At 49.2% G+C, this 24,214-nt stretch overlaps 1 protein-coding gene across 8 annotated transcripts in view; it reads right to left on the bottom strand.

Moving 5' to 3' along the window:
- AFDN (afadin, adherens junction formation factor) overlaps window positions 1–24,214 on the bottom strand; it is a 102,773-nt gene that overhangs the window by 60,466 nt on the left and 18,093 nt on the right. For 4 of the 8 annotated variants that reach the window (XM_054722576.1, XM_054722578.1, XM_054722579.1 and 1 more), the window contains exons 2-8: window positions 9,706–9,901; window positions 6,497–6,609; window positions 5,451–5,614; window positions 4,415–4,575; window positions 2,658–2,815; window positions 2,134–2,245; window positions 1,316–1,483 (exon numbers count right to left, since the gene is read on the bottom strand). In XM_054722576.1, the coding sequence (XP_054578551.1) occupies window positions 1,316–1,483; window positions 2,134–2,245; window positions 2,658–2,815; window positions 4,415–4,575; window positions 5,451–5,614; window positions 6,497–6,609; window positions 9,706–9,901 (1,072 nt within the window). Of the gene's footprint in view, window positions 1–1,315; window positions 1,484–2,133; window positions 2,246–2,657; window positions 2,816–4,414; window positions 4,576–5,450; window positions 5,615–6,496; window positions 6,613–9,705; window positions 9,902–24,214 lie in introns of all 8 variants that reach the window. The other 4 variants (XM_054722575.1, XM_054722577.1, XM_054722580.1 and 1 more) reach the window with 2 other exon arrangements.

Genomic DNA, 24,214 nt, shown 5'->3' with positions numbered 1-24,214 from the left:
CCCGACTACAGAAACACCCCAACTCCAGGCACACCCCAACTCCAGGCACACCCCAACTCCAGGCACACCCCAACTACAGGCACACCCCAACTACAGACACACCCCGACTCCAGGCACACCCCAACTCCAGGCACACCCCAACTACAGGCACACCCCAACTACAGAAACACACCGATACTGGGACGTGTCCAAACCACAGCGAGCAACCAACATTTACGCAAACTTTCCAGCCAGAGAACTGAGGGACAAAGTAACACTAACCCATTCCTCACAAGCAGCTGATGGAGTAAAAACCCTCAAACATCGTCAGCATAAACCAGGACCTGCGGCAAACTGCCACCGAGCGTCGCCTGCTAGTACCCGGCAAAGCAACGCCATTTCTCCTGCATCGATGCAGCCTGGCTGTGCCGTCCGACTGCCGGACTACCGCACCGTATCTAACCAGCAGCCGTAACCTTGCAAGCAAACAAACACGCAAGAATCAAGGAGAGAAGGACAGAAAACCTGCCCAGAGAACCAGGCTGCCTGTGTGACTGGCCTGGCTCCCACCTCCCTTTTCCTGTGCTTGCTAATGGCCCGCAGTCCTGGGGGAGGGAGCAACAGGCTGTCTCGCACAGCACATTAGAACACAGGCCACACGCGTCCCTGAGCCACATCAACGCGGATGGTGTCGTTTATCTAAGTAATAAACATGCCATGTGTATCACATATGCAAACATATACGACATAGGGATATGTATGTAAAACGTTTAAGAACATCGATGTATCTCTCTACCTGATGGCTCACTTACAACAGCTTTGGCTTAAGAGAGCTCTCTAAACAAATATTTTCAAGCCTAACAGGAAAATAAACTTAGTCTACTCTCATTTTGCAACCAGACACCCTCCCTCTCACAGACGATTTCTCCACTCACTGTTCAGTTTAAGGACCTTCTTTTCAGACCCGTTCACACATCAAGCAGCCCTGAGCACCGCCGGCCCTTCCTGAGCCGGCCTCGGAGGAGCGCACCCAGGCTGTCGGCTGGAGGAAGGACTTCACAAGGTCATTTTGAACAAAAAAAAAATTTAATGGAGATCAATTAAACCTTCCCTTCATTCTCTACTGTCACTATTTTAACTTTTGGGTTTCAACACCACCATGTGAACTTTATTTTTATGCATGAAAAGTACATACCTTAGGACCTTAAGGTTTGTGTGTTTTTTTAAAGTAAATGTCATCTTATGTGGTTATTTTTTAGAAAAATAAATGGATTGAAACAGGCTGTCAGGCAAGAGAAAGACTCCTTTACAAAATGAACAGTTCTCTGCGCCTCACCTGGGCTCAGCTCCACGAGGTAGGGCAGCTTCTCGGGCGGCAGTGCGGAGCCGTAGCCCGCCCCGTCGGCTCTCTCCTTGCCCTTCGCGGGCCGCCCGTCTGGGTGCTTCTTGGTTTTCCTGGGAACATAGTCTGGGGGCCTCCTCTTCAACTGAAAGACTAAAACCCCTGGAACAGAAGCAATGCCAGTCATGAACCAGATGCACGGGAGTGCAGGCGGCCAGCTGACGAAAGATTTATCCAGAAAACGTCACCTGTGACATCTCCCCAGGCAAGCTGCGTGAAAGCTTACCCACGTACGCTGCTACTCAACAGAGACAATAACAGTCTCTGGATGTGTTCTGAGAAACTCTAGCAACCAAGCTGCAACGGTTATTTCACATTAACAACTACCCAAGCACATTGCATCCTTGAAAAACAACACATCGGTTTAAGAATGAATGAATGTATTGGTAAACAACCCTATGAGCAATAAATACATTCACACACACATATAACACATGCACACACAAATGTACACACACAAACATCTGTTTAGTTGACCTGATTTTTATTTCGTTTAACTGACTTAACTCAGAATTCAAAGAAATTTAACTTGAATAAAGTTTACCTTTATACTGTCTAGAAAAAGTATTAAGCAAGTGTACTTTTAAAACTACCAACATTCAGGCACTGACAGGGCTGACCGGCAATAAATCCTTATGTATTTATTAAGGCGAAGACCATCTACACCGCAGTCAGCGTATAACGTGAACTGAGAGCAAGAAAACGTGCTCCGTCAAAGCACAGGGGCTCCTTCCCTGCTCGGGGGAACTCACCGCGGTCGCTGGGCCACTCCCGGAAGATCTGCAGGGGACACTCGTCATCGTCCAGGACCACCTCCTTAGCACCTTTCTCGTCAGAATGCTGGGCTCCGGGAGGGAGCATAACCTGAAACAAAGCCGTCCACTGTGACTGCCCCTCAAAGGTAAGTGAGCAGGCATTTAAAGAGAGGTCACTGTCTGGGGGTACACAGAAGTCCCTGTGAGAGCCAACTGGCCAAACACTACACCTGTGTAGGCAAAGGATCCATTGGAAGGACATACAGCAAACGTTAACGGTTGCTACCAACCGACAGAACTATGGGTGACCTTTATTTCCAATTCGCCTTCTTATACTCTCCTCACTTCACCCAGGAGCATGGATTACTTGGGTAATGGGAGAGAGAAGGTTCTCTTATGGCTTTAACACATGGTTTTTCAGATTCTAAATTATACCGTGGGAAGGAATCAGCCCAGGGGCAAGTCCACTGAAGGCCAAGTTCTCCTGATACCACTGGGCGGCGCTGCCGGCAGCCACTCACCCGGGCGATGCAGTAGTCCTTCGGGTTTTCCTTCTCCAGGCCGTACTTCTCCAAAGCTTCGGCCACCGCGAAGCCCGCAGGGTCCGTGGTGGACAGCAGGATCGTCTTGTAGGGGATATTTGGTCGTAAACTATCCGCATAAATCCTCAGCGTTCCACCTGGAAAACATCAGACGTCTCTGAGCACAACGTCACTCCAATAACAGGCAGCGGGCGTTCGCAATCACGTAAGACAAGGGCGCCCCAGTTCTCGCTGCAATGGGTGCACAGACGGAACGGACGCAATTCCATCTTCATCTCCTACTGGAGGGCACACACCACCTAGCGACTCTGCCTCAGCAAGCGTCCTGTGGGACAGAGCCCTCCCGGCCTCGCCTCCGGCCAGCGGGTTTTCATGACGGTGAACGATTCCTGCGAGGATAAGGGACGGAGCAAGGAGGAAGCGAGTCCACAGCCCTGCTGTTTCCTCAAGGGCTATCCCAGGTCCTCACCTACCCACAGTCATCCATCATCCCCCGTTGTCTCTATCTTCTCACCATCAACCCGAGACAAATTAAAAACCCAGATAAAGTGAATATGAACCCCACTGAACACACCATTTTAAGACTGAACCAGACGCCAGGAGACGTCCGTGTTTCAGAAGGGACCTGCCACCGAAGCACGGGCCTGGCGTGTACCCCCAGGACTCACAGCAGGCATCCTGTCCAGCTGGGAACTAGCCTGGGAGGGAAAAGCAGCACGGGCAGAGCACGTGATCTCCTGAGGTTTTCGCGGTTGTTTGTGCATTTTTAATGGAATTGTACGGAGATCTACTCTGGGTGTCAGTGTGCGTCCTACTTAGGATCAAACTGCCATGTGTCAAGTTGACGCACAGTAAAAACACTCGGTCTTTACAGAAACCGCACTGTCCTGGACCACAGACCGGCTGGCTCAGGCTGTCAACACGTGTGGCCATGCACACCCACGCCGATCCCGGGCCCCACTGCCCCAAGGCTGAGACCACGCGATCAACAGGTGAGTGTGCTTGCCTCGCATTCCAGTTGTGAGGAGGTGCTGGGGAGGGTGGCCAACACGAAAACAAGTAATGTGACACAGTGGTGCATGCCGTGAAGAGCACAAGCACGCGGTGAGGGAGAGCGACTGCGGCCGTCCAAGCTCCGGGACTGGTAAAGGCCCCTCTGCAGAGTCCACGCTGGTCAGGAGCCCAGAGACCAGGCCTCCGAGCGGCCGCCTCCACAGGACGTGCCACCACGTCCTCTCTCCACTCTGTGTCCACACCAGTTGCTCTGGATTTGAAGCTTAAGGGACATTAGAAGCTTCTGAATCCCGTTTACACTCTTCAGCAGCTCATCATCATACCCTACGACAGAGTCCCTTTAGGTCTGGAACGTGGTTCGCACACGGCAGATGTAAAGGAGCGTTCCTCTTGCCCTTTTAAAAACGTTTTACCACCTTCCTTTTCCTTTTTTTTTTGTTAATCCTCACCTGAGGATATTTCTCCATTATCTTTAGAGAGAGTGGAAGGGAGGGGGAAGGAAGGAAGGAGGGAGAGACACATGGATTGGCTGGCCCTGCAGGGAACAAAGCTCTCTGTGAACAGAGCTCTCACGCGGGAGCCCACACTGAGTCAGGGCCAGACACGACATGCCCTTGTGAACAGGCCACGTCCCCGTTAACTCCGCTTCGCAAGGTCTCTGCATCCAGACGGTGTGGTTACTAACTCGGTTACAACCGCGGCGGGAAACCGGGAAGCCTGACCTGAGTCTGGCCGCCCGTCCGAGCTGCGGAACTCCTGCATCCTCTTCTCCAGCTTCTGCTGCCGCCGCCGCTTCATGACCACCTCGGGGTTCGAGATGGTGCGGGTGAAGCTGGTTTCGGGCATGTCTTTGTAAACCTCAGCAGCCAGGCGAGAGTTCTCACTGTCAGGAAAAAGGACACCAACACCATTTACAACTTCTGTGTCAGGAACTGTTACACTGTGACCATGCAACACTTGGAATGGCAGCTGGGTGCGGGCTGCCCGGCACTGCCCACCACGCAGCCACAGCTAATGCGGATAGAGTGCACTTTCTCAGTACAAACTACTAGACCAAACTAAGACTGAGCAGACACTTACAATTCAAATCCTATAGTGAGTTTACACCGTTTAATTATTGTGTCTTAACAAAGCTCAAAGGAAAATGTATAAATTATACATCTCAGCAATTTTCATCCATGTTACCCTAAAACAGACCAAATGAGTGACACAACATCCTAACCCCAAGAAATAAGATGGACTATACATTTTTAACAACTAAAAGGTTGACCAACGTTCACTTTCTTAAAGCTACACTGAGTGGCCAGATTATTATGATCTCTGAACGCATAATAATCTGGCCACTCAGTGTGTGTGTGTGTGTGTGTGTGTGTGTGTGTGTGTGTGTGTGTCGGTGCACGTGGCCCTTTAAGGGACCGGGGCTGCTCTCACTGCTCGTGACAACTCTGAGCGTGTGGTAAGCGTATCTGAGGTACATAAGAAACTGCTGTTGCCTAAAGGACCCCACAAGCAGAAATGAAAGGAAGGCCGGGTGAAGGTGAAGAGAAGACGTGGACAGCCATGGTCCATCAGGAAAAACAGCAGTGAGCCGGCCGGCTTGCTCCTGAGCACACTCAGTGAGCAACAGGTGTTGTCAGCAAGCAGCTCAATGCAGAAGAGCCACCGCTCGCCCACAGTAACCTCTGACCTGACAGCCCGCTGCATTCAAACACCTGGCTTAGAACACGAAGAAACGCGAGTGTTTCCCACGTAACTCACACGTCATCCCCTCGGAAAGGTCCGTCCTCTTTGTCGGGTGCCTGTCTCAGCGCCTCTTTTTCTCGCTTCTTTTTCTCCTTCTTTTCTTTCTTCGAGAGAGTCCGCTTGAAGTTCTGGATAACGCCTTCTTTTTCCTGCTTTTCAGGTCCATTGCTCTGAGCCTTCTGACAGAAGGGACATGATCACTACGCCGGCTACGACAGAACCACGTCAAGCTCACCTGGGGCTGAACCCAGCTCCTCCACGCGCCGCGGCACAGCCACGGCCAGGGAGTGCTCTCCAGTTCCACTGGGCTGACCGCTCCGAGGGCAGTCATCAAATCTTAATGAATTACACGCTCACTGTCTGCATTTCACTGTGTGTAAACTTTACTACAACTCAGAACTGCTAAGCAAACAAGCAGGCAGATCCAGCAGGAAAACTGTGGTGAGAATCATGAAATCTGATTTTCAATAAATAAAAATACAAATAATTTACATAGAGTAATTTGAATAAAAGAAACCCAATAAAAATATAGAAATAGGCCGAAACCGGTTTGGCTCAGTGGGTAGAGCGTCGGCCTGTGGACTGAAGGTCCCGGGTTCGATTCCGGTCAAGGGCACGTACCTTGGTTGTGGGCACATCCCCAGTGGGGGGCGTGCAGGAGGCAGCTGATCGATGTTTCTCTCTCATCGATGTTTCTAACTCTCTATCTCTCTCCCTTCCTCTCTGTAAAAAATCAATAAAATACATTTTAAAAATATATATATAGAAATAACTAAGCATTTAAGTCATTATCTACTTTACAGTGTTTCTAACTTCAAAAGAAGCAGCTGTAATAAGTTGGCTTTTAGTAAAGCAAAGTTGTAAAGATAGTTTGAGCAAAAACTTCCAATTTCTTTTCTAGATCTTGTCAATCTGCTTGTTCATTCTTACTTTACAGCCTGGCCTGCCAGCGGGGCGGTGACGTGTCTATATGACGTCACAGGGTGACAGCAGGTCGCCCAGGAAGAGAGCGCGGATGGCGACGTGCTGGGAGCGGCCGCCTGCCCGGAGGAGCGGCCTACCTTGGGAGGAGCGGCGTCGTTCTCGTTCTTCAGGACGAACCGGCCCTCGCGGTCATCTTTATTCCAGTTCAGCTGCACCACCAGGGGCTTCTCGTCCACATCCAATCTTCTTTCTTCTTCACAACATGAGGCGAGGAAGGGAAGCCATGGTTACCTGACGGCCGTGCTAACCCGACATCTGCCGTGCATTTAATTCTACAGACATCAAGTGTCCCCGCCAGCGAGGCCTCCGGACACACTGGAATGCAGTGCAAATGCTCAGAGAGCTTTACTGCCTGACTCAGTGTCTGTGCCCGTCTGCACCCACCAAGCATCCAGCGCACACCGGCCAGAGAACGTCCTCTCAACACGCAGAACGTAACCGGGAAAACAAGACACACACGAGCCAGGGAGGAAACACACCGTTCCTAGAACCTGCCAGACACGCCTGTTTCTGGAAATGGAAGTATCCCAGGGCAACAGGAAGGAAGTGCTAACACACACAAGTCCCACCGGTTCTTAGGCGCTTCCTCTCGCATCAGCGTTGTGCTTCAGGAAATGGCACGACCCCCACGCACCTTCAGGCGTGGAAGTGGTTGCTCTTCTTCCTCGCTCTGTACCTCTGACCCTCGTCTCCAAACCCCACCACCCTCACCCCTCAGATCCGCTTCCGCCACAAGCTACCACCTCCTTTTCTTTGTCGGGATCAAGTGCTCAGTTCAGTGTCCGTCTGTCTTCCTCCTTGAGAACCCAGCGAGCATCGGGCTCACTGAGCAGGGAGAAGGCAGCCACTGAGGCCTCTGGAGAGGCCACCAGCCTGGCCACCCAACAGGAGCCTCCAGGTGGCTCAGGCCAACAGGCAACTGAGCACAGGTGTGCTCCAATGAGGCAGCAAAGAGGGAGGCGGACCTACTGTGGTCAAGGCAGCACAAACGTAAAACATAAGCAGACCTACAGAGGCACTTAGCAAACAGGGTATGCACGCGGTAATGTAGCACAGCTAATTCTAAGTTATTGTTTTATCAACTGAAAACACGAGAAATAAAAAAGAGTGATAGAGCAGTAATTGGATGAAGTCTGAAATTCCTGCTACAAACTGAAATTACCCTGATGTTGTTGTGAAGTTTGCACTAAATAAAAACCCTTCACACTGCATGTTTAGAGACTAACATTAAGAACAATCACGTCTAAACCATAAAAGCAAACAGATCCCAGGGTGAGGGGCCCGAGCGCACACGTGCCCTGCCGCCCGCTGAGTGCACACGTATGTCCTCACTGTCAGGCAGCTCCTGCCTTCGAGGTTTCCATACTCCCTAGAAACTGCAGAATCCCTTTTCTTTCTCCAGAGGAAAGTAACTGTGACTAAGAATGGAATGAGTTTAATTTTCCTTCAGTTCATGCATATTACTTCTTCACACAGCCACAAAGTTGTCAGAGAGTAAACACTAATTTGTCTAAATCCAGCTACTCGATAAAATAGGGTGTTAGGCATTACACCTTAGGGTTACTACCCTTTATCTCTTTGCACACAATATGCCACAATTGCCTAATCCTCACAGCTTCCAACTACATGGTGACATTTAGTCTAGTCGGCAAACTCATTAGTCAACAGAGCGGCAAACCGAGGCTAGCGAGCCGAGGTTTGCCGACCACTGCCTTAGGCCAAGGGGTGCCATTAAAAACTGCCTGACCCTCTTCCCCCCGCCAGGCTCCGTGACCTGGGGAGACTGAGGTCTGCCCAGAGGCCCCCTCCGCCTGAGGCCCAGGTGGGGCCCTCAGCTCTGAGCACCAAGGGGTGGGAGGACAGGGCCGACTGTCCTGGCTGCTCACTCGCCTCAGGGCTGGGGAGAGACCATTTCCTTTTCTTTTTACACCTCTGTGGTTTTCACTTCCTTACAAGTAATACATTTTACTTTTTTATTAAAAGCAAATCTAATTTTAAAAATCTAAAGGAAAACGGTTCTTTTAAAAAAAATCCAATTTAAAAAAATTCTGCTTTAAGATCTCCAATTCCCATCTTGCATCCTATGATCGCCAAGACTCCACCTGGCGGCTTCCGTGGACCCACCGGTGCCGGCAGACACGGAGAAGCAGAGAGGCTGGCTTCCCTCCGCTCCCCCTCGGACACCCAGCCACACTGCGGCTGTCCTACTTCACACTCAGGGCTGGCATTACTTACGCAGGCGAGACCCTCGTAACCTTAAAGAAGTAATAAACAGCCGGCTGGTGTAGCTCAGTGAGCGTCGACCTCTGAACCAGGAGGTCAGGGTTCGATTTTGTCAGGGCACAGGCCCAGGTTGCGGGCTCCATCCCCAGGGTGGGGTGTGCCAGAGGCAGCCGATCCATGATTCTCTCTCATCACTGATGTTTCTCTCTCTCCCTCTCCCTTCCTCTCTGAAATCAATAAAAATTTATTTTTTAAAAAAGTAATAAACAACAATGGCCTACATCCCATACCACTTGGGGGGAAATGTTTGGCCATACTTGAATTCCACACGTTACAAAAAATTTTGCCCAATTTCAAATCTACAAAGAAAGCTGTATTTTTTGAAGTAAAAACAAACAAAAAATTAAAAAGGATTTGTGGATAGAACTTATTCAAATTAGGTTTGTGTTATATGCAATCCTTTATTTGCTGCATTAATTACATTTTTTACAGATGACTGAACATTTCTAAAACATTCAAATTTGTAAATTTCTACACTTCTAATCGATCCAATTTAAACTGTTACTTGATATAGATCTATGGAGTATTTTCAGATTTTTCAAATATTAAAACAAAGAGAAATTACTAGAGCTTCCTCAAGTTGCCCTGACTTCCCCAAACAGCGATGCAAACGTGCTGTTCCCATCACAGACCCTACAGGAAGGCTGATGGCCCATCGCACACCTTAGCCGGGTTATCGTTAGCTGGTCATCGTTAGCTGGTTATCGTTAGCTGGTTATCGTTAGCTGGTTATCGTTAGCTGTGCTGTACAGTCCACGCAGAGAGTTACGCGAACTCTTTCTCCAGAAGCAAGCAGCACACCGTCATCGCTGTCTGTGACCCCAGATTCATTCCGACTCCCAACAAACATGTGCTGGGGACGCACAGAGCCTTTCCCCCCCCACACAGAAGCTCTGCCGCCGCCCCCGGCTCCCTGGGCCTCTCGGGGGGGGGGGAGGGGGGGCGGGGGCAGCGCTGGGGTCGCAGCGCCGGCCGCATGCCTGGCAGGGACGGGGACACTGACCTCCGCTGACGTGCACCTCGTAGAGCGAGTACTTGGGGGAGGACAGCATGCGCATGTCGGGCCGGAACTTCTCGGCCAGCGTCTCCACGACGTCCTGCGTGGTGGCCGTGCTGGAGACCCGGATACATTTCGTTGCAAAGTTCCCAGCAGCTTTATCTTGAAAATAAAACCTCATCACTCCATGGAACTCCAAATCCTAAAGGAAAACAAAACCATACATTTGTTGAAAAACAGCATTCTGAAAAGATCCACTTTCTATAACACTGATAAATGAAAAAGACAATTCACAACCTTTTTTTTAATCCTCAACAGAAAAGATGTTTTCATTGATTTTAGAGAGAGAGGAAGGGAGAAGGGGCGGGGGGGGGGGGGGGGGGGGGGGAGGTAGAGCGGGGGAGGGAGGAAGACACGGTTGCCTCCCATGCACGCCCCACTGGGGATCAAACCGGCAACCTAGCTATGTGCCCTGACCAGGAATCGAACCCACAACCTTCTGGTGTATGGGATGACCCTCCAACCAACTGAGCCACCAGCCAGAGCAATTCACCACTTTCTAAAATGTTTCATTCCCCTAAACATCCGAGACAGAAAGTAAGAGACAGGGGATCTGTCTTCAGAAGTAATTAGTGACTTGGGACGAGTTATGTACAATTGCTCTTTGCCTCACTCGTCTCATGGGGAAGATAATGGCTGCAGCGTCGCTGCCGTTAGTAACAGCCAACATTTATTGATTCTTCAGCAAGTGCCAGGTCCACTGGGCGTGCACTGATCTAATACGTCTTTACAACAACCCAGTTCAGTAGGTACTATTCAACCCTATTTTCAACATCTGGTCATTAAAACGCACACAGTTTATGTGACAAATCCAGCTCTAAATGCAGGCCCACTGAGTGCCAGTCCCTGCCTGTCTGTCCGAGTCCGTCCAGCCGAGGTCATGGAGACGACTCCAGCAGCACGGGGGATGCAGCCTTTCCTGCCGTGCATGTGAGTAAACGACACTGCAGGATGCACTGTAACTAGCTTCCAGTATAAACCACGTGCCCACATTCAGCCATCTGGTCCCGTAGACTGTTCTCAAAACCTTCCTCCAGAGAAAACGACACTGCACCCAGCCAGCAGAGGGCGCTGTGCAGCAGGCACTGTGGGATGCTCTTCCCACACGTCTCTTTCCTTTTTAATCACTAGGCCAGTTACGTGGGTGACACGCACATGCGTGGCAGGCCCTGCTGTAGAACCCAGGGCTCTGGGAGCATCGCATCCCACAGCTCTGTCTGCGGCCACACATCGTCTGCGACGCGGCAGGGCCCTCTACTGGGGTCAGTCTGGGCTCCAGCACTAATGCGGATCCCGCTGCTGGGCAGGAGTCCTCCTCCCCCCTCTCCCCCCTCCCACTCCCAAGACCCAGTCATCCCATCTCCACACACACCCAGACCCATCCGAGCCCGTTACAGCCACGTCAGGCCGTGTCCTTCCTCGGCTGCGGTGGCCTCCTACGCTCAGATGCCACGCCTTTGCCCAGCAGAGGCTCAAAGCCCACCCGTGAGCTCCCCTCGACTTTGCCAATCCACCGCTACTCCGCACTGATCACCAGGACGGGGCAGTACTGACTGGAAGAGAAGGATGAAGTGGGACATCAGAATGGGGTGAACTGTATAAACGACCGGAAGCTGCACCAGAAAGTGAGACAACAGGCACATGGCTACCCCGCTCCGCTCTGTCTGACCACGAGGCAGGAGACCCTCCCGTCCCCACGGGCCCGAGAAGCCAAAGCCAAGGTCACGCGTGTTAGGAAAGAGCACGGAGCCACCGGTTCTGGGTGGAGGGAGGGCAAATGGGAGCTGCATGGCGGGTCCGCTCTGGGCACCCCACCTCACACAGCGGCCTCTCCAGCCAGCTCTGTACACGTCCCCTCTCCCAGCTCCGCGTCACGCTGGCGACCCTGAACCTTCACACGGAACAACACGCGTGGAAGCGGCTCCTGAACCACGGAACTGTGTGTGCGCTCGCACTCTCTGCACCAAGCACTCCCTGCGCCCCGATTCCGCTCCCTCACCCCAGCCTCGCCCCCACGGCCCACGCTCTGAGCCCAGTCCGGTTCTTCCTTCCTGCCTCACTCTCCACCAGTGCCTCTCCGGAGGCCCCGAAATACTTTAGGAAAAACCCCTCCGACGTTCAGTTATACACATTCAAGTTTTCATCACGGGAGTCAGTTCTGTCCCAGGACTCGGAGACAGTCACCACACCGGCATCACCGCAGATCTCCCGTCAGTCTGTGTTCATCGCCAAACACCGGCTCCGGCCAAGGCTCACCGACAACCCGTCAGACCAGAACGGCAGGAACCTCCAGGGGACGCCAGCGTTTTGCTAAAAGACTAGTTTTATGTCATTCGTGATGAGAATGAAACAGCTACATGTATACATACCTACGGGTCCCCAAAATACGGAAGCACCAGTTTCTCCGAGAATCATCAAAAAACAATTCCAAACTACCGAACAGTCCAGAAACAGACACAGCCCGGGTCTGGGAGGGATGCCCCCTGAGCAAGATCACGAGGACTCAGGAAACGCAAGGCCACCTGGAAAGCAGAGCCATGTTCCTCCTTCATCCTATGGGGCACCCCCGGCAGGTCACTCACCCCCCAGGGCAGGTCACTCCGCCCCCACCGCAGGTCACTCACCCCCATCCCACAGGTCACTCCCCCCCACCCCACAGGTCACTCCCCCCCCCCAGAGCAGGTCACTCCCCCCCAGGCAGGTCACTCACCCCCCAGGGCAGGTCACTCCCCCCCCCCCCCCAGAGCAGGTCACTCACCCCCACCCCACAGGTCACTCCCCCCCCAGAGCAGGTCACTCCCCCCCAGGCAGGTCACTCCCCCCCAGGCAGGTCACTCACCCCCGAGGCAGGTCACTGCCCCCGCCCAAGTAGACTCCCTCCCCCCACCCAGGCAGAGGAGACTGCAAACACACAGTCCCAGCGTGAATGTGCTTCAGCTACGAAGCGTACAGAGTGGAGATAAATGGGAAAAAAGAGGCACCCTAAGGACAGAGCGTCCGCAGCAGCAGCTCTCCTGTCCAGGGAAGGACAGCTCTCCTCTGTGCTCTCAGCCCTAATAGTGCCATCAAACTCTGTGATATGGCTCCGTTTGCACTAAGTAAGTGTTAATAAATAACAATTTAGTTTGCCTGGTTACCTTAACGTCACACAGAAATAGCTGAGTACAGTTGTTACTAGAATATTCCCTTGAAAAGTACTTTAGTATTCTGTTCATGTATTCAGTGGATTGTAAGTTTGGCTGCTGTGATTTTATCAAGTCTGAGAAGACGGGTGAAATCCAGTTCCTGAACCTCAACACTGGGAGCGCAGTCCGAACTATGCCTGCCGTGCACACACCGAGACCGGCTCCCAGGCCCGCTGCGGGTGGGGCCAGGTCACCTGCCTGCGGGGGAGGCCAGGTCCGCCATCACAGCTGGCCACGCAGCAGGCCCCCAGGCCGCCAGCATCCCGGCCCAGAACCTGGGCTCGGACCTCCATGCTTGCTGTCCCGCCAGCAGTCTCTCGTCACCTGCAGGGAGTGTGATCTGACACGATCTTCTCCTCTTCTTCAGACTAGGTCCCGGGGATTCCAGAAGTAGGTGATGGATGAGTAAGGAGTCTGGAGTTGAGAGAAGTCCATGACCTGCCCTGACCGCCTGCCTGTCCCCCCGGCACAGGGGGAGCCCCGGGGGCCGTAGCAGGGCAGCAGCTGGCCTTTCACTTAACAGCTTTGAGGGAGTTTATGAGCACGTGAGTGAAGTTTCCTCAAATAAGCTTGTCTGGGAGAGCGAACAAACCACATGCAGCACCAGCCACCACCGCCTGGCCCCCGTGCTGCCCCTCCCCCCCGCTGTGGGAGCTCCCGACACGAGGCCGCACACACACAGAAAAGCATTCCAGTAACAACACCCCACGCCCCCGTGGCTGTTCCACCTGATAAGCCCTCTTGGAAACAAACCTTTACATCCCTGAGGAACAGCCATGAAGCCTCGATGACAGGGCTAATCTATATATATAAAAGGCTAACATGCTAAGTGTCCGGCCGGTCGCTATGACGTGCACTGACCAGCAGGGGGCAGACGCTCAACACAGGAGCTGCTGAGCTGCAGTGACTTGGCAGCAGTGGTTCTCGGGTGACGCACCCCAAAACCAGAAAGGAGGGAGCCTGAATCCTCGCGGGGCCGCTCGTTTCCACCTTCGGCCGTGGGTTATGTGTTGCTGGGGCACTGTCGCCCCAAATCTGGTTTACTGCACACTTGCGTTTGCGTTCCACACCCTGTACGACAGCAACTTGGCAGAGTGCCCTCTTGCACTCCGGGATCCCTCAGGGGATGTCGGAGAGCCAGTTTTGGCCTGATCCCCGCTGGCCAGGCTGAGGGACCCCACCTGCCAGAGGGACCCCGCTCACTCCATAGACGCCAGAGAGGGACCACGGGGGGTTGGCTCCGGGGCGTGTCTGGCCCATCTCGCCCAGTCCTGCCCCGCTGGCCACCTTCTAATTAATTTCCTTTCAATGTGCACGAATCCATGCACCAGGTCACTAGTATTCTGATCATGTTGTAGCCAGTAATTGTAATTTACAAAGACAGATGTTCCCATTAAAAAAGCACTCACTCCTCAGTGTTGGCTACACAAACCACCCAAGAAAACCACGTAAAGTAAAATCACAGTCGCAGGTCCTCCGCTATGTCAGTGAAGTGCTGCTTTCAGGAAGGAAGGTGTGGAGCAGGTAGGACAGGACCTGCCTGCACCTCTGCTGGCACCGCTGGTGCCCAGCGTCCTGTGTGCTTCCTGCAGCCATTTAACTCGGGAGCAGAGGCCATGCAGCAATCTCCTGCTCCCTCCCTTCGTGTGCATTCTCTGGCCCACGTTAAAACTGCTGCAGAGTCACGCCACAGGACACAGAACCAACACCTTGTCAGTGTGGTGTGATCACGTGCTCATCGTTCCCTGAACACTGCTTCCTAGCAGGGACTCCTGGGCTTAAATATGTAGACTGTAGCTATAGATACGTATTACTTATTTAGGTGAGCAAAATTATTAGTGTTTTTTCCAACATATGGCCTATCCACTTAAGCTTGTTAAAAATAACAGTGAATTAACAACAAAAAATAACCTGTTAATTTAATAAGCAAATCCTGGTTAAAAGCATTTTAAAATTAACAGGGTGTTCATTTTCACATATGACATACAGACCAGAAATTTTGTCCATTAAATCTGAAGTTCGTTAAATCGAGGTCCGCAAAATCAATGGAACACGTGCTTGGAATTGATTCAATGACAACTTTTAATGTTTAATATTACTAAATTACTAGAGAGCCAATGCAAGAAGCAAAAAATTAAAGAAGGAGATTTCCTCTTGAGTATTTTATCGGTGTCTCAGGAATCAGTGGAATTGGCCGTCACGGGCCTTCGCGCCTCTCTAGCAGGGACTCCCCAGGCAGCGCCGTCTCCTTTAGAACCACCGGTTCTGATCTTCAGCAGGCCACCGCGCCCGTCCCTTTTCTTCTCACCGTGGTCAGCATCGATCCGAAACCCCTTTCCTGGCCTGTGACAGCCGATGCCAGCTTCGCACAGCTGGGCACCATGCCCTCCCCGGGAGCAAACGGCTGCCGCAGGACCGACCGACCACTCCGTCACAAACACACACGCTCCTCGTACAGAAAACCACCAACCAGACAACAGCCACTGACTCACTTTTACAAAAACAGTAACAACACGTGAGTATTAACAGTCTAGGTGGAGGATAGAAGAAATACTTGAATATGGGTTTTTTGAATCTTGTATAAACACTTTTTTAAATGCTAGGACTTGAAGAATACTCTTTAACATTAAGTGCATTTCATTATATAAAATTGTACAGGAAAAATAATACTTCTGAAAGCTTAAAAGAAATAATAACTGTAAAATATCTTCACAGGCTAAGGCTTACTCTTCCCACAAGCAGATCTCCCCTTTTATGAACTTGAACAAAAATTCATCCAGTATCCAACCCCTAAACATTGTAAGTAAGGCCAAAAACCTGTGCCAGAAAGCACAGCCTGCTGCGAAAACCAATGAGCCAACGTATTTTCTAAAATGCCTGTTGTAACTGCCAACATTACCTACTTAACGACTGACTGCTCACATCCGCTAACCATTTGTTGATGAGACAAGCTAAATCTGTGCTTTGCTGCTAGACTCCAATGGAATTAGAAATCTCCGCAGCCTCTCGGCCGGCAGTGTGGGAGGTCAGAGAGGAAGTTTCCACCCAGCACTCTCAACGTGGTTTAATCTCTGTATGTGAATAACTACCATGCAAATGTATCTTGGGGATTTGAAAGACGATCAATTAAAGAATACATTAAACCCGTAGAACAAAATGACCACACTCATGATTAAAGAACGTAACATGTCTGTATTTCTGACGTGATCTTAAATACCACATTTGTACAAATATACACACAAAACAACCCTAAAGCCACCTGTGTGGTCCAGAGGGCACAACCGATTTGGCCACAGCCCCTGTGGAAGTCTGGTGAAGCTTATAGCCTGTTCGCACCATAAAGTACAAAGCATTACAACGGGAACAACGCCACTAAAGCAGTTATTACAGTACTAAAACCTGCGCCATCTCTGTACATAAAAGGCTAATGTGCTAAGTGTCCCTCCGACAGGTCGCTATGACGCGCACTGACCACCAGGGGGCCTGCTGTGACGCGCACTAGCCATTTGGAGAGAAACGGCACCGAGGACCCGGTACCACGGACCTGGCGCCAACAAAGCAACACTCGGCTTCCCCCAAGTGGGACACGGCCCCACCACTATCCCGGAGTGACAGCCCATCAAACTGCAGCCGACACTGCCAAGACCCCAGGGCACAAAAGCAGCCCGCAGCCCTGCCAGGCCGGCAAACGGTGGCTGTGGGCACCAGGTGATGAGGCACGTTTTTGTTGACATTCTGAAGCCGGCATCGTCGACAGGATGTGTCTGAAGACCAGCTATTGGCACAAGGTGCCTCTGAGGCCAAAAGAGAGTGACGTTGTCGACAGAGTGTGTCTGAAGAACAGCCACTGACAAGTACTACCAACATGTAGGAACTGCCTCCACAGCGAAAATGAGGTCAATGAGGATGCAGTTATCGAACACAGTTGTGGTGGAATGACTGTTACATGTCAATTTTGCCTATCCCTAAATTTCTCCGATGAAAAACCATCTGATGGAAAATATACTCCATGTTGTAGCAAAGGCAAAGTTTCTCCAAATGATATCAATTTTCCAGAATACCCAGCATATTTGAAAAAATTAATGGTTAACAAATTGATTTGTCCCCGTCTGACACTGGCCTCCCATTTAGATTGATTCAAAGACAGTTTCCCGTGAGGCCGGCATTGGTGACGACCATTAATAAATCACCAGGACAAACTCTAGACAGAGTAGGAATATTCCTACCTGAACCCGTTTTCGGACAGGGTCAGTTATATGTTGCTTTCTCTCCAGTTTGAAGAGCGTGTGATGTTAAAGTTGTAAATACTTCATCACACGGGACATTAGTCAAGCACTCTGAGAGTGTTTTTACTCTAATGTGGTGTACGGGGAGACATTAGAATAAGGTTAATCACTTTATCAGTCATTGTTTTTATCAGTGTTGTTTTTATATCATGTCTTTGTTATTGTTATATCATGTTGTTATTGTTTGTTGTTAATCAATTTATATATTATTTTCATGTACATTTTACTAACTTTTTTCACCTCTGACACTTCTATTATAAAGGGTGAACACCGATATTAAAATATTTCTTCTAATTAATTTCCTTTCAATGTGCACGAATCCATGCACCGGGCCACTAGTAGTAATATAAGTATCTAGAGTTGGTTCATACAACTCTAATGTTGAGGTAGGTATGAGTATAAACTTCTAAGTGATAAAAATGCTAAATTTCAATTAGAAGTTAGTAAAAGTTTATTTACTGAAAATAAGGATGTAATTACTTTCTCATCCATGTTCAAAGACCCCACAAAATCTACTAGCAGACCTCGAGTTAGGAAGCCCTGCCCACCACGTCACGTGGAGCTCACTGCCTAGCTGAGCAAGGTAGCCTTTCTTCCCGCAGCTCAGCACCTAGAAAGCACGCCTCACACAAAAGCACAGCTCATTCACCCAGCTTTAAAGACCGGGCTTACTGTTACCCTTTGGTATCATTCAGACCTCCATTCAAACTGTGGTTTATGATCATTTTTCCAAGTTATTAATGAAATGGAGTAGAGTGCAACAGACTTCTGCTAGGTGCAGTGCAGCCTGGGTAAGGAAACAGGACGAGAACTGGCTGGTGAAATCAGAGTCCGTGCACGTGAAAATTACTTCTGCATACATACTCCCTGAGCCACAAGGCAGAGGCCGTCCTTTCCTTCCTACGGCTCTGGTTCAGACTGAGCAGCGTCACCCTCGGCACTGATCCCTGGACTGGGCAACTCTCGGCTGTGGGGCCGCGGGCACCGTGGGATGCCGAGAACATCCCTGGCCTCTGTACGCTAGAGGCCCCAGCACCCACCCAGGTGTGTCCATCTGGGACACTGGAGAGCACGGTTTACAAGCCCAGCACCTCTCCAGATGGCATTCCCTCTCCAGTCCATTCCTTCAGCTGCGCTCCTCCCCGGAGCACACTTCAATCCAGCTGCTATTTTGTTCTCCTCTCTCCCGAACACACTTCTGTTCTGGCCTCCTAGCCTGAGACAGTTTCCGGAATTGATCACAAAAACCCACCTGTCTGATCAGCTGCAAGTCTACTGCTGATTCTAATACTATACCTGTAATTAATGCCATTTAAAATTGCATTAGCTTTTTGGTGACCACCTAATATTGTTGATTCAAATTAGGTTTCAGTAAAATTAAAATTCTTGAGTCATTTGCATGTTAGTCTAGCAAATAGTAACATTTGTCAGCTTGGCACTAATTTGTTAAACAGTCCTTAAACACAAGAATACGATGAAAGATATTGTTGAATTCCTTGATAAAGTCCAAATACATTATAGCTAATCCACTTCCTTGAGCTATAAACCTGGTATCCCTCTCTCTCACAGACACACAAAATGACATTCCCCTATCTACTGAGCCATGCTGGTTGCTATGAATGGAATTACACAGCCTCCAACCCCAAGCCAGGTTCCTTTTCAGTCTTCCCAACATCAGAGAACATTTCCATGAAAAGCCTGAAGTTCACCGTGTAGCAGTGCAGTACGAACAGGTCACGCGCTGCTCCTAACACCAGGGGACTTCACGCGGGCGCGGGCGGTGCAGGCGGTCACGCCCCGCCTCCTGCTGGGCTCCTAATCCACGCCACGGGGAACACGCCTCACACTTAGGCAGCATCCCGGTCCAACAGCTGCACCTGCATCCAATCAAGGCTTTAAAGCCACCAAAACAAGTCAGACACCTCCCCCACCGCGGGGAAAACGCAAGCCCAGAACGGGGCACTCAGGAGAAGCCAGCCAGCTTTCTCCAGCACGTCTGTGACACCAAACAAAAAGGGGGCGGAGAGGGGCGACAATGCTCTGATTGAAAGAGAGGTAAGAGAACAAAATACAATGTGCGGACCTTGTTTGAATTCTGATTCAAATACATTAATTGCAAAAACACATTTTGAAAGAGACCAGGAGCTCTGAGTAAGGCTACATATTAGAAGATAGTAAGAATTATGGTTAATTTGTTGTAGGATTACTGCATTCTTGTTAGATTTTTTTGAGATGCACAGCAAGATAGAGAAGAAATAACATGTTAGTTTTTAGCTTTTGCTTTAAAATAGTTTAGCTAAAAAAAAACCCCACAAAAAATAATAAATTAAGAATCACAAAACTTTGAAAATGGTAATATCTGGGGGATGGATATAAACAAGTTTCATCTATGTTTGGAAATTTTGTTAAAATGTTTAAAATGAACATAAGTTATAATTACAAACTAAATGTTATTAAATACAAAATAAACCTATTTTTATAAAAATTCCAGGAACGCGATGTTAGCAGGAGCAGCTGGCGGGCGGTGCTGGTGGAAGTGAGGCGGAGGCGGGGCCTGGGAGGGGCCAGAATTCACTTCGCTCTCCCGTGGCTCCAGGCAAGGCCCCAGGGCTCGCACTCCCTGCTCTAAGATGAGGCTCTTTCATTCACAGGCGGGTGATACGGGCACTGCGCTGCCTCTGTCTCTAAGAGCAGCGGCCACACTAGGCGCTGGGGATCAAGGCCACTTCCCGCCCCACGGTGCAGTCCGGTCTCTAGTAAAACAACACAAAAGCAACAACAACACAGCACACACTGAAGGCCCAGGCACTCACACGGGTGGAAAACGCAAAAGATCCAGTTTTGTAGAAAAATAACACATTGAAAATTCTTCTTTTGAAATACAAGGTCCAAAAGTTCAAAGCATTTCCTCTGCTCTGACTGACCAAATCAAGATGTATGCAATTCTGAAATGCCCCCTCTTTTAACCCTCTCTCAAGCAGTGAGGCTATGTTTTCCATTCAGTCTTTACAGAGAGAGCCGAAGGGATGGGGAGGAGGAGAGAGAGAAACATCAATGTGAGACACATGGATTGGCTGCCTCCCACGTGCACCCTGCACCATGAATGGGGTTCGAACCTGCAACCCAGGTATGCATCCTTGACCCGAAATGGACCCCACCCTCCAGTGCACAAGCCGATGACGCTCTCACCCGAGCCATGCCGGCAAGGGCTCAAAGAAAACAACCATGTTCCTGAACCAGCCCCAACCTTAAGATATTCAAAAAAATCCAAGATAAATGAGAAAACTGGCTTTTATAACCTGCTTTTAAATCGGCACTGAGATTATTCTTTAAGTGTGTGAAATACTAAAAAGACGTTTCTAAAAAAAGTTTCTGGACTTGAACAAGGGTAATGTGCCATAGATTCTATGCACAAATTGGGACTGCCATTTTCTGTATTTAAAGTAACTTTCACATCCAAGTAAATGCTTAAACTATGTCAACTGATTCAAAGAAGCTTCCTAGAAATAAAATGCTTCCATTTATATTCTTCAGCATGCCAAAAACAGAATTCACAGTACTCAAACCTATTTTGATTTAAAAAAAAAAAAACTTCAAGGAACGTACCTAAATTAAAAATATCTTCACATTTCTACTGTAGTCCTGCATTAGCAAACAAACAAGTGGATTTTAAAACAGGCAGTGTTCTAGCACTCCCATACCCTAAGGCTTTTCATGTCTCACACGTGAGAGGGGGTTGGGGCAGAGGTGGAAAGAACAAATTAGAAACAAAGTTTCTGGACAGAGGGTGCCATAGCTGTGATATTTTCCGAACTAAATAAAGCACCGTTTTGCCCTGGCCGGGTGGCTCAGTTGGTTGGAGCTTCGTCCCCGTACAACCAATAGGTTGGAGGTTTGATTCCTGGTCAGGACACATACCTAGGTTTCAGGTTTGCTCCCTGGTGGGGGCGAGTACAGGAGGCAACCCATTGATGTTTCCCTCACATCTCTATTTCTCTCTCTCCCCCCACCCCCTTCTTCTCTCTCTAAAAATCAATAGAAACATATCCTCAGGTGAGGATTTGAAAAACAAACACTGTTCTCTCCCCGAGTACCACAAGCGAGCTTGGAGGGCACACCCGACGACACTTCGGGTTTCACTTTCTGCATCCTCCAAGGCCAGAGCCGACGGGAGTGCCACTTAGGCCAGAGAAAGACGAAAAGGTAAGCTGCATAAACCAGCACGGGGACTCTGGACCAGAGTCCTGTTGTTCAGGGGGCTGTACCAGCACTGATTCAGAAAGGGACACACAACATCTAGGCAGGGGCAAGTGAGACTGATGAGATGGCTCACTGTCCACTGGAAAAGTTTTCTTAATGTAACTGCAAGAGACAATTATGAGAAGAGGCAACGACTGAAGTCGATTGTCATCTAATGTTATTGAAACACTAAGGCCCGGTGCACAGATTCGGGCACCAGTGGTGTCCCTCGGCCTGGCCTGCACCCTCTCAATCCGGGACCCCTCAGGGGATGTTGGACTGCCGGTTTCGGCCCAATCCCCGCAGGCCAGGCTGAGGGACCCCACTGGTGCACGAATCCGTGCGCCAGGCCTCTAGTATGCATATAAAATCTTTGGTTAATCTCTTCCCGCCCTCCCTCCTTCCCTCTGAGATTCATCAGTCTGTTCCATGTTTCCATGCCTGTGCGTTGAGCGTCTGCCCCCTGGTGGTCAGTGCATGTCATAGTTACCAGTCAAACGGTCACTTAGGCTTTTATATATATACTAGAGGCCCAGTGCACAAAACTGTGCACAGACCAGGGGGGTGGGGGTCCCTCAGCCTGGCCTGTGCCCTTTTTCAGTCTGGGAGCCCTCAGGGGATGTCCGACTGATGGCTTAGTCTTTTGAACTTCTAAGCCAGCAACTGGACATCCTTAGCTCTGCTGTGGAGGCAGGAGAGGGTCCCGCCACTGCTGGTGTGCTCGGCAGCCATGAGCCCAGCTTCTGGCTGAGCTGTGCTCCCCCTGTGGGAGTGCACTGACCACCAGGATGCAGCTCCTGCATTGTCTGCCCCCTGGTGGTCAGTGCATGTCAAAGCGACCAGTCATCCCACCTTCAGGTGATTTGCATATTAGCCTTTTATTATATAGGATACATAGATTCTGTTCACTAGATAATACTTTCAAGCCCTATTCAAGAATCTTCCACACTGTTAAATAAATGTCCTAAGCTAACACATACATATATGGACTAAAAAAGTACATTCCGGAATAAATTTTTTAGATAATTAATGGAATACCTACATCATAGACAGGAACTCAAGGACAAAGATACAGAAATTGATAAGATTAGGTTCCATGAAATGAAAACCTCAAAGTCAATGATGCTGTTTTTATATATAAAGTTACTATTATTCATAGTCTCACTTAAGTATGCTTTTGAAGTTATTACTATTTCTAGATATAATTGCACACAAAATAAGAAACAGCAACAAATAAGATTTTTTTCAATTTAAGATATGGACTGCAGAATCAACCTAAAGCACACAATACTAAACCTAAACCTACTGCTGAAAATCTCCCTTCCCCCACAAGTGACATCAACTAATACAAGGGTAAGCAGGTGGTTATAAATTTTTGTCCTGACATGAACAAGCAAGGTGTTCTGCTATGGCAAACAAAACAAGGGAAAGAAAGAAAAAACAAATGATGATGATAACAACACAAATAGCAAGATTATCTAACATACTCGGTTCACTGTGCTGAGTGATTTTTATGCATCATCTACTTCAAATCTAACAACCCTATGAGGCAAGTGCTATTATTTTCCGTGAAGGTGAAGACGTGGGCCTTAGGAAGGTCAAGTCGCCACCATCACAAAGCTGACCCCCGGGGGACGGAACCATTGAACAGCACCTCCTCTTACCCCGGTGACAAACACAGGCGGTACCGCTGCCAGTTCCAGCAACGTGGTCATATGGCGGGCTAAACCATCAGTGACCCTTCTACTGCATGGCAGATGACAAAGACAAACACTTGCTTAAATACTGCTAAGCTTATATGAGAAAAGAGACTCCGGAGGGAGCCCGGGGAGCAAGTATCTGGGATGGGCCCCTCAGGACTGGCCCTTGGGGCGTCAGGCTGTACAGGGGACGAAGGCAGGTGCTACCATATTAAAAGCATTTGGACTAAATATCTAAGTATGAAAAGTCAAACTGTAAAACTTCCAAAATAAAACATGGAACATAGCCATCAAACAAGAGAAAAAAACTGATGAACCAACCACATTCCAAAAGTCTTAAAACCTGTGTGACAAGACACTGTAAAAAGTAAAACAAAAAAAAAGAACAAAAACACATCTGCAAAATACATAATATACAAAAGTCTAGTAATCAAAATGATAATAATTCCTACAAGTTAACTAGAAAAAGACAATAATTTTTCCCAACAAAATCACTGGAAAAAAGATGGACAAAATATATACTAATAAATAGGCAATTCAAAGATAAAATCAGAATGACCATAAACATAAGAAAACATGTTCACTCACTGAGATCAGGATAATATAAATAATTATTACTCTGCATATTCCAGCTTATAAAAAATGAATGTATTGAGGATGTGGGAAATTCTCAAGTTTGAAATGTAAGTTGGTATGACCATCTCAATGATCCATTTGGGAGGACCTGGTAAAACAGAATCTGTGCATGGCCCATGACCAAGAAATTACACTTGCAGGCATCCATCCTAACCTCTTCACGAGTGCAGAAGGGACGAAGGACGGGGTGTCCATTAAGTCCACACTTGGAACAGTGGGAAAACACTAACGACCCGGTCATCCCCCAGGTAAGAGTCGAGATAACTAACTGGACAACAGGTACTACAGGGCCATTAAAATAGGTCAGCCATTACTTACCAACTTCAAGTTAGTAATTATTTCCTGAGAGGAGACGGGGAGGAGGAAGGGAAGGCAGAAGAGCCTTTGGCTCACTATGTCTGTAACTGTT

This window comes from Eptesicus fuscus, chromosome 10 (assembly GCF_027574615.1).
Source record: "Eptesicus fuscus isolate TK198812 chromosome 10, DD_ASM_mEF_20220401, whole genome shotgun sequence".
In the NCBI taxonomy this organism is placed as follows: Eukaryota; Metazoa; Chordata; class Mammalia; order Chiroptera; family Vespertilionidae; genus Eptesicus; species Eptesicus fuscus.
Note: the sequence above shows the minus strand (reverse complement) of the source record. Positions and strands in the feature narration are given on the sequence as shown.